Source organism: Tupaia chinensis, unplaced genomic scaffold (genome assembly GCF_000334495.1).
Source record: "Tupaia chinensis unplaced genomic scaffold, TupChi_1.0 Scaffold000273_1, whole genome shotgun sequence".
Lineage (NCBI taxonomy): Eukaryota > Metazoa > Chordata > Mammalia > Scandentia > Tupaiidae > Tupaia > Tupaia belangeri.
In genome coordinates this window covers 1,601,562-1,612,203 of record NW_006159755.1, presented here as the reverse complement: position 1 = coordinate 1,612,203, position 10,642 = coordinate 1,601,562, and the positions used below count along the sequence as shown (strand labels likewise).

Sequence of the window (10,642 nt, the reverse complement as noted above, 5' to 3'; positions counted from 1 at the left end):
CCCTTGGTGCCTCCGTTCTGTCGCAGTCTCTCTTAAGTCACGGCCGCCCATGGTGCCAGACCAGCATTCTACTAGCTAACAACTCAGTGGAACTAAAACCCTGTTTCCCATCATTCCCACAAACCTCCCTGGCCAGCTCTAATTGGTTTACTGAGATGTAGGCCCACTTGTGAGCCGGCCGCTGGGGCTGGGTTATGAGGTGCTCAATGGCCAGGCCCGAGCCACAGGCCCTCTCCTGGAACCCAGGGCTGAGACTGGGGATGGGGCTCATAAGCCCCACCTGAAGGAAAATCCCAGTTGTCTTACAAAAGGAAGACAGCCTGACCAGGGAGAAACAAGAGGCGTCCACTGTCTGGCTGTGGTAGACAGTGGGCAGGTGAATGGGAAGAGAGGAGGTTGGCAAGAAGGAATCTGGAAAGGAGGCCATTGTGGGCTTTGAGGCAATCAGAGATGGTGAGAACCAGACAGACTCAAGTGATATATGTATTTTTAAGTTTATTTTTTTTCCATGACCAAGAGAGACAACACCCCCAACAGGGTCTTGATGCCATGATCCACCTCTGTCCTCAGCTAGCCCTGCTCATGGGCACGCACATGCCCAGTGTACTCAGGCAGGTCCCGGACTTAAACCAGGACCCCTACCATGTGGGATGGCCTCACAGAGCGTCCTGTTTTACAGCCATGCCACCATCTGGCCCTCAATTGCTATTTGAGAAGTAGAACTGACAGCATCTGGGGACTCGTGGAGTAAGGGCAGGGGTCAGGAAGGATCTACAGGCCCGTGGAGGAGCAGATGGCAGAGGGATGATCTGCTTAGCTTGTCATGTGTTTTATGGGTACCCGGGGTGTCCACAGGGAGAGTCATTCATTCACTACTTCAATGAGCATCACTCAGCACCTCATGTATGCCAGGCAGCGTCCTGGGGCTAGAGGTACATCCATGGACTAAAGAGTCATCTTCCTGTCACTGTCTTGTGGCAGGAGGCAGACTGTGGTCAATATTAAAAAGTATATTCTGGGGGCCACCAGGTGGCATGGTGGTTAAGGCAATGGGCTCCCACAAATCTGACAACGGTTCGAGTCCTGGACCTGGGGCTTGAAACTCATGCCAGGCGTGTGTGCATCACGACCAAAATCCTGAGAGGAGAAGGGCTTGTGACATGGCCATCCTCCCGGCGGGTGATTTCTTGCTTTCTCTCTCTCTCTGATGAGTTACATGCGCCCTATAGCAAAAATCGCTCTTAAAAAAAAGTATATTCTTGGGACCAGCAGTTAGCGTATTGGCTATGTCACTGAACTCCCATGTAGTCAATTGCGGTTTGAGTCCCAGACCCGGTGGCTTAAACTCACGCTGGGTGCATGTGCGTGCATGCCCAAGATCCCGAGAGGAGAATGGAGGAGAAGGGATTGCGGCGTGACCATCCCTGCTGGGGGGTGATTTCTTGCTTTCTGTCTCTCTATCTAGCGAGTGCACGCACCCTATAGCAAAAACCTCTCCAAAAAAACCCGTAAATTATATTCTGGTGTGGAGTGCTCTGTGAAGAAGAGCAGGGAGAAGGAGGGTCATGAGGGTGGTAAAGGACTGTGGCTTTAAATGTGTGGTCAGGAAAGGCCTGGCTGGCCATTACTGTGGGCAAAGACTAAAGAAGCAAGACCTGTGGTGAGGTGTGTGGCAGAGGGCATGGCCAGTGGAAGGCCCTGGGGCAGAAGTGGACCCGGCTTACTTGAGGAACAGCAAGGAAACTGGTGTGGCCAGAACAGATGGAGTAGAGGATGATGATTGGGGAGGGCCCTATAACCATAGTGAGGCCTTTGACCCAGAGCCATCTGAGAGTCACTGCAGAGGAGTGACATGACTGAGGTCTTCATGGGGCCACGCCAGCTGCTGCGTTGAGAGCAGAGTGAATGGGTGCGGGTGGGGGCAGGGAGACCCGCCAGATGCCGTTGCAGTTATCAGGTGGAAGTGATGGTGGCTTGGCCAGGGCAGCAGTGAAGAGGTGAAACGTGCTCACAGGCTGGTTTTGTTTAGAAGGCTGAGTCGACAGGATTTCCTGACAGTCTGGTGTATGGAAGAGAAAGAGAAGTCAGGGACGCCGCCCAGGTCTTTGGCCTGGGCAACGGGAAGGATGGAGCTGTCATCCCTTGTGGGTGGAGTGGGTTTTGTGGGGGCCGGATTTGATTTTGTCCCATTAGGATGCTTATCAGTGTGCAGGTGGGCCCTTTGTCAATCCTTGGCTGGGTGGGGATAGAGCTCCAAGGAGAGAGGTGGGCAGTGGATACAGATGTCTGGCCAGGTGAGTGGTGGTAGAAGTCAGTGAATTGGGGGACCAGCAGTTGGTGTAATGGCTATGTCACTGGGCTCCCATGTAGTCTACTACAATTTGAGTCCCAGACCTGGTGGCTTAAACTCATGCCAGTTACGCGTGTGTGCATGCCCAAGATTCCGAGAGGAGAATGGAGGAGAAGGGATTGCGGTAAGGCTGTCCTCCCGGGGGGGTGGTTTCTCACTTTCTGTCTCTCTGTCTCTCTGTCTTTCTGGCACGTGCATGTGGCCTATAGCAAAAACCTCTCAAAAAAAAAAATTAAAAAACAAAAATAAGAAGCCAGTGTATTGGCCAGGGGAGGCCTGGGAGAGCCCAGGTCAGTGGCTGCACCAGTCAGGAGAGTATGGCCCAAGTACTTCCTGTGGCCTGCTTATTCCATACATATTCTATATGGAGCCCTGTGGCCTTGGGGTTTCCTGATCTCAGTCCCCTACTGAGCCCCTGCTTTGGCCCAGGACCTGCAGGAAGCAAGCCTGTCAGAGCCCTGAATCATAAGCAGCTTCAGGCCTGTGTATGGGAAATCACAGCATCACAGTGTCTGCCAAATGTAAAGAACAGAAACCCAGAATTGTTTGGAAAGAGAAGTAGCCGCAAGTGCAGCACGGTGACACAGGTGGTGGGTCCTGCATCATGCTAGAGCTATAGGGAAGGCCTAGGGTTCAGTACCCAGGTAGACCTGGACACACCTGGGGCACCCATGATCCTGACTGGTTGACAAGCTGGAGTGAGTGTGTCGAGGCTTTGTAGGGGTCCCTGTCTCCCTCTCTGTCCCATCCAAAGACCTGTTGGGGTGGGGGGAACAAGCTACAGAAGAGGAAAGAGCAGAGACAGAGGGGCAGTGAGAGAGATTGGGCTTCCTCTGGAGCAGAAGTGCAGACAGAGCCTGGGTCTCTGGGAGGAGGTGGCAGGGCTGCCAATGGGTAGCCCCCACTCCCCAGAAGAAAATGGGCTTGGAAGGTGTTCTTGAAGCTTAGGGACACCCAGTAACCAAGGTGAGGACCACATTGCCACTGCTCCCCATGCAACCCAGTGGCCCCGTGGGGCTGGAACCTCGGTAGAAGCTGCCCAGGGCAGGCTCTTTGCCATTTGAAGTCCTTTAACATCCTTGGGCCAAGCGCTCTCTGCAGCCTGGGTCTGCATCACTTCCTTTCCTCCACACACATTTCTTCATTTATTTCCTCATTTATACCCTGCTTCACCTAGAGAAGATTTTCAATGATTGAAACAGGTAGGAAAGTAATGATGCTGTATATCAAGAGCTTGTGTTCTCCGAGCACATGATAGGCCAGGCACTGCCCTAGGCTCCTCCCCTCATTAACATACGGAATCTTCACTGAGACCCTAGGAGGTGGGTACCGCTCTCACCCCCACTCCCAGATAAGAAACTTGAGGCACAGAGAAGTTACTGACTCAAGGTAATTCTGTGATCCAAATCCCTGGACAGGATAGAGCCGCTCCAGGCTGTCAAGCCCTGAGAGCAGCTGAGAGCCTCTGCCTTGCACAGCGGCATCTCGCTACACCTCAGCCTCTCACCTGTGACGCAGGGAGGTGATAGCGCCACCCTCATGGGGCTCTACGAGGCCTCACCCACAGATAGCACCAACACAGGCCTTGGCTGTCACCCCTACAGGCGCTTTGCCCTGTCCACCAAGATTCCCGACACAAAAGGCTGCCTGCAGTGTCGTGTGGGTAAGAATTGGGTCAGGTGGCGCCGGGCTGGGCTGGGGTGGGAGTACACAGGCCTAGCACGGCACCCACTGCCTGCCTCTCGTGCAGTGCGGAACCCCTACACGGGCAGCACCTTCCTGCTGGCCGCCCTGCCAGCCAGCCTGCTCCTGCTGCAGTGGTATGAGCCTCTGCAGAAGTTCTTGCTACTGAAGGTGAGCGGATCAGGGGAAGCCCAGGGATCCTCCAATGGGGGCCAAAATGCATGCCTGAGCCTCCTTGTTCCCTAGAACTTCTCCAGCCCCCTGCCCAGCCCAGCTGGGATGTTAGAGCCACTGGTGCTGGATGGGAAGGAGTTGCCACAGGTGTGCGTGGGAGCTGAGGGGCCTGAAGGGCCTGGCTGCCGTGTCCTGTTCCATGTCCTGCCCCTGGAGGCTGGCCTGACACCCGACATCCTCATCCCACCTGGTGAGCAGGAGGACTGTGCTGTTGTGTGTATTGGGGTGTTCATGAGAGCGACTGAGGGGCCCAAGGGCTGCCCAGTGGGGTCTGGAGCTCCCAGCCTCCCTTCGAGGAACTTCAGCTGGGCTTCCTGAAAGATTCCATGGGCTGGCCCTGTAGCCTAGTGGTTAAGAGTTGACTCCCACATGGCTGACTGGTTCAAATCCTAGCCCCAGGAGCTTGAAAAACAACAGGCATGGTGTGTATGCACCCCGAATCCTGAGAATGGAGAAGGGAGGGATTGTGGTATGACCACATTCTATTGAAGGGTGCCTTCTCCCCTCCCCCCCGGGAATGCACATGTCCTTTGGCAATCAGAATAAAAGCGGGACCAGCAGGTGGTATGGTGGTTAAGGCACTGGATCCTACATGGCCAACTGCATGGTTCAAGTCCCTGCCGGGCACGTGCATGCCTGCCCAAAACCCTAAGAGGAGAATAGTGGAGAAGGGATTGCAGTGTGGCTATCCCCCCAGGGGAGATTTCTCATTCTCTCTCTCTCTCTCTTTCTCTCTCTCTAGTGAGTGCACATGCCCTATAGCAAAACTAAAAAAAAAAAAAAAGACTATTAGACCAAAGGACTTGGTGGTTGGCTGAGAAAAAGCTGATACCATCGCTGCTCTGGGCTAAGGCAGGGGCTGTGAAGAAGAGCCAAATCAGGCAAGCAGGGTTCAGAGGCCTCCGCACTTAGTGAGGAAGCAGGATGCAGGGTGTTGCAACAGCTCGGGAGTGCTAGTGAGTGAGTGGTAATGGGTGAAGACGGGAAGGCACTCATGGACCAAGGCCCTCCGGTACTGGGCTCTGAGCGCCAGACCCTAAGCCAGGGGTCTCACACAGATTTTCATTCTTCCTCCTCACAGTGGCCCTTTAAGGTAGGCATCATTCCTGTGCTACGAATGAGGGGACAGACTCAGAGAGGTGACTTACTCTAGGTCACATAGCAGCTGAGTCACAAAGCCTGGCTCACCTGACTCTGGAGCCCTCTGCTCCTTGAAGGCCTAAGGATGGGTCACTTATCCTCTCTGAGCCTCAGTCCCTCAGTCATGGAGTGACTCCCTCCTCCCTGTATCTCAAGCCCACAGGGCTGCTTTGAGACCAAAATACGCTCGAGTGAGGGCTGGGTGTAGTGTCCTCCATGTCCTGTTGAGACCAGAGTACAGGGCTGGTGGCTCAACTAGGCCATAAATCCTTTCTCTCCCTGCAGAGGGGATTCCGGGCTCAGCCCAGCAGGTGATCCAGGTGGATAGGGACACAGTCCTGGTCAGCTTTGAACGTGAGTGGCCCTGTGGTCAGGGCTAGGGGGCCATGGAGGGTGGGGGTCAGGGAAGCTGTGTGGTCTGCCTTCCCAGAGGGAAGCCACCTTGTCCCCAGCCACCAGCTCTCTTCCTACACAGGCTGTGTGAGGATTGTCAACCTGCAAGGTGAGCCCACAGCTACCCTGGCACCCGAGCTGACATTTGACTTCCCCATCGAGACTGTGGGTGAGTACCCAGAGGTGGGACATGAGGGTATCCCTAGCCTGGGGCACATGAGGTCACCTGGGAGCCAGGGCTGGCAGTGGGATGAGGCAGATCCTCCAGCCCCTCTCAAGGGTCATCCTGGTCACCTGGATGAAGAGAGGAGCTCTGTGGCCCAGACCTGTGCCTAGGAGTGCTGGGGAGCCAGCCTCCACGGGGCAGGTGTAGGAGCAGAGCTAATGGCAGCCTGGCCCCTCCTAGTGTGTCTGCAGGACAGTGTGCTGGCCTTCTGGAGCCACGGCATGCAAGGCCGCAGCCTGGACACCAATGAGGTGGGTAGAGCCTAGAGATCTGGGTGCCCCCACCCTTCAGAGAAGACCTGCTAAGGTGGTTTCAATGCCTTCATCTTCCCAGGTGACCCAGGAGATCACAGACGAGTCGAGGATCTTCCGAGTGCTTGGGGCCCACAGGTAGGTGGGGTGCCCCAGTCTCCCCTTCAAACATCCCTGAGGCCGGTGAAGAGATGGACATGCCCAAGGGTCTTCCCACCCTGCTCACTTCTGCTTCTCTCTCCCCTCCAGAGACATCATCCTGGAGAGCATTCCCACTGACAACCCCGGGGCGCACAGCAACCTCTACATTCTCACGGGCCATCAGAGCAGTTACTGAGTAGCCAGGCCTGGCCACTGGCAGTCCCCTGCCCCACCCCCATGCCTTAGCTGTGGTCCTTTGGGGTCAAGGGGCCCCTCCTAGATCCAAGGAGCCCCTGCCTCTGTGGGACTGGAGGGCAGAAATAACCCTGAGAAGTATTTCGGGGCTGCGGAAGGGAGGGGAGCCCACTCATGCCTGTGCAATAACTGGATCAGAGGAAGCTGCTGTCACCTCTCCCTCCCCTGTGGGCAGCCCAGTCCCTCGTGCCCCGAGACAGGGGACCCTGGGCATGATGTGGGTGGGCCCCGGCTGATCCATTCCAGTTCACCCCACATTTCCTTCCTACTCTTTCTGCCAAGAGTCTGCCCCTGCACCAGGTCCTGGGAACATGTTATTTAAAAGAGAGAACTATATTGATATTAAAGCTGGTTTGTTTTACCCACTGGTCCCTCTGGGTCAGTGCAGGGCAGCTGAGCCCACTGCCCCATCTCCCTCCTCCCTGTAGCACAACTTTCTGTGAGTGCCTGATGTGCCATGGAAGGGCCAGGCCACAGTCTTCCGGGAAGCCAGGTAGAGGTGAGGAGGGCCAGTGGCCCCAGCTGCCATCTCAGGGGTGCCGTATCTTTCCAGCTCTCCTGCTCACAAGTTGCCCTCTTTGGCAATTTGAGGCTCCCTTGTAGTTTGGTGCCTCAAGGACTTATGTAGACATGGGGGGAGAAACTGAACAAAGAGACCCTTCTCCAGGGCACCCCTGCCTCAAATATAAAGGATCTTACTCAGTGGCCCACAGAGGGACCAGCTAGGCCTCAGGGAGGCTGCTGCCTATGGAGGTGGCCTGCCATGACCTCCTGCCTAGGTGTCTATGTCCCACGTCAGGCCTGGAAGGACAGACTAGCTCGATTATCAGGCTAGCCTTCAGGAAGATCAGCCTTAACAAATACTCCTGGAAGGCCTCCTTGGTGCCGGCTTTGGGACCAGTACCAAGGGAAAGACCAGTCTCCAGAGTGTGGGGGGGGGTCTCCTGTGCAGGAGCCTGTGTCCTAAGGGCACTTTTGTTGGCCTAAGGCTGATGCTGTGCTTCATACTGTCCTTTTTCCACATTCCCCTCAAGAGGACTTTGAACCCCTAGAGCTGGGGAGCCCCTTTGTCCCATGCACTGACAACTCATCTTCCCTAGAGCCTTTGGGGCAGGTGAGGCCAAGGAGGCAGAGTGGGGACTTACCTGAAGGAGGAGTCAGGGTACACAGGCAAGGCTGGCCCATAGAGGGCAGGAAGGTCACGGGAAGAACTTGAGCAAAGGCCCAGTGGTCAGGTCTCAAGGTCAGCCCCACCACCACCCTCTGACACTTAAAGCAAGTGTGTAAGACATTCCCTGCACTTGGTGGGCCATCAGGCAATAATTGCCCAATGCACAAGGTTGTGGGTGCATGGGTTGGGCAGGTGGTAGCTCACTGGGTAGACTTGGTGGCTCCCACGGATCTCATTGTCCTTTGTCTGCCCTCCAGCAGAGTCCTGCCTGCCTGTCTCCCTTCCATGACAGGGTTGCTTGGCTAGGATGAGCCAGACCTGGGAGGGACTTATTTCTTGTGAATCAGGTATTCATGCCCTACAAGACCCAACAGTGGAGATGTATCTTTCAGGTTCTGAGGGGGGGGTGTGTGTGTATCAGAGGTGAGGGATACAAAATAAATTCCCAACTGCTGGAATCTCAGATACAGAATGCAGGAGGTGGGGCAGGGAGGTGAGCTCACCCAGCAGAGGTCCCTGACCTCAGGCTCCTGGGGACCGGCCCAGCCACAGAGCAGCAAGTAGCAGGTGGCGCCACCTTGTGGTAGATTACTCTGGCCCTGACATTTGGTCTGAAAGGGGTTCAGGAGTGGCAGTATTACGTGCCAAAGAGGGGGGTCCCTAAGTGAAAGTCTAGGCCCTCTGATCAAATGTTTGCTGCCAACAAAGGCAGCCCACAAGCCAAAGAAAGACCAAGAAGCCGGGAAATATGCACTGAAAGACTGAAACTTTATATATTATTTTTTTAAACAAATAACCCTATGCCCGCATTACATACTTTTTCATACACGAGATACAATGGAAAGTCTCCCTCCTACTCAGTCACTCAGGCCCCAGTTACTTTTGAACCCTTCTAGGAGTATTTATACATATTTATTGACATACTTTGGTTTATTTTTCCCTCTTTTAAACTTTTATTTTTAATTTTGCCAGAGAGTACATATGCTTGCCAGAGATGGGGGAGAGAGCACCTCCCATGAGGCATGGTCAGACCGCAATCCTCTTCTCCATTTCTTCCAACTTTTGGGATTTTGAACATATATGTGCAGGTACTCAGAGTTTCTCAAGCTTCAGGGTCCAGGATTTAAACTATGTATTTAGCCATGTGGGATCCAGCTGCCTTAATGACCATACGACCAGCCAGCCCCACTAACCTTTTAAAAAAAAAATTAATATACATAGTAACATTCCATATAATGTAATGACCTTGCCCCCCCCCTTTTTTTTTTAAAGTTTTTTGCCATAGGATGTGTGTGCTTGTCTGAGAGAGAAAGTGAGAAATCACTCCCTGGGGGTATGGCCATGCCACAATCCCTTCATTCTCCTCTGGGTTTTTTGGGCATACATGCACATGTACCCAGCATGATTTTAAGGCTACCAGGTTCAGGACTGAAACTGGTTGGCCATGTGGGAGTCCAGCACCTTAACCACTGTTACCTGCTGGCCCCCACCTTACCCTCTTAAGACAGTCATCCCTCAGTGTCCATGGGAGATTAGCTCCAGGGCTCCCTACGGATGCCAAAATCCTGGATGCTCAAGTCCCTAATATAAAATGGTATAGTATTTGCTTATAAACTGTATATCCTCCAGCACTTTTCTTTTTTTTTTTTTTTTAAGTTTTTGCCATAAGGTGTGTATGCTTATTGGAGACAGAGACAGTGGGCAGGAACATGAGAAACCACACACACCCCTCCCTGGGGGAATGGCCACACTGCAATCCCTTTTCCATTATTCCCCTGGGATTTGGGGCATGCACACCCACACACCCAGAATGATTTTGAAGTTGTCAGGTCTGGGTCTTGAACCATGTCCAGCTATGTGGAAGGCCAGCACCTTAACCACCATGCCACCTGCTGGGCATCCCCATCTACTTTTTTTGCTTTTGTTTTTACCATAAGGTTTACCATAAGGTATGTGCACTTGCTAGAGACAGATAGGGAAAATGAGAAATCACTCGTTAGGGGGGATGACCATGCCACAATCCCTTTTCCATTAATTCTCTTGAGATCTTGGGCATGCACGAACACACTCATGCCCACAGTGTGATTTTTTGAGCTACTGGGCCTGGGGCTTAAACCAGAGTCAGTCATGGGAGTCTAGCACCTTAGCCATTATGCCATCTGCTGCACTCCCCTCTCGCCTCCCATTCTTTAAAACATCTCTATACCATACCTAATAAGATATAAGCACTGTGTCTAGTTGCTATATTGTATTATTTAGGGAATAATGACAAGAAGAAAAAGTCTATGCATGTTTGGTACAGAAGCAACCAATTTGTTTTTTCAAATATTTTGACCTATGGTTGGTTGAGTTCGTGAATGCAGATTCCACAGATCCTGGCATCACAGAGGGCTGACTATATCCTGGAGAGCTTCCCATTATCAATGTTCCCCTTTGTTCTTTGACAGCTAGTGCTGTTCCACTGTACGGGTTTCCCATAACTAGTGTTAATAAACTGCACTTTAGCTCCCTATTGATAGCAATTTCAGTTGTTTCTACTACTTTGGTAATACAAACAACGCTGTAATATTTCTGCCAGTGCTACTCTGTACATATTCAAGCTCTATAGGGCAAGTTTCTAGAAATAGAACTGTTGGGTCAGAGGTGGCTGCTTTTGTCCTGATGGACTACTCAAATGGCTCTCTATGGGCACAACCCTGTGGGCGGGGTCAGACTAGCCTCTTTAAGTCATTCTTGTTGGTGAGTAGGAGAGACATCGTCCCCCAGGATGTCCTGGCAGCAGTGACCAAGGAGAAAAC

General features: G+C 53.1%; 1 protein-coding gene across 1 annotated transcript in view; it reads left to right on the top strand.

Moving 5' to 3' along the window:
* Positions 1-7,034, top strand: part of MAP4K2 (mitogen-activated protein kinase kinase kinase kinase 2) — an 18,168-nt gene extending 11,134 nt beyond the window's left edge. Inside the window, exons 25-32 of the mRNA XM_014588346.1 lie at positions 3,955-4,013; positions 4,101-4,204; positions 4,280-4,457; positions 5,693-5,761; positions 5,883-5,969; positions 6,207-6,277; positions 6,360-6,415; positions 6,527-7,034. Coding sequence (XP_014443832.1) covers positions 3,955-4,013; positions 4,101-4,204; positions 4,280-4,457; positions 5,693-5,761; positions 5,883-5,969; positions 6,207-6,277; positions 6,360-6,415; positions 6,527-6,614 — 712 coding nt within the window. The 3' untranslated portion in view covers positions 6,615-7,034. The remainder of the gene's footprint in view (positions 1-3,954; positions 4,014-4,100; positions 4,205-4,279; positions 4,458-5,692; positions 5,762-5,882; positions 5,970-6,206; positions 6,278-6,359; positions 6,416-6,526) is intronic.
* Positions 7,035-10,642: the final 3,608 nt, after the last annotated feature.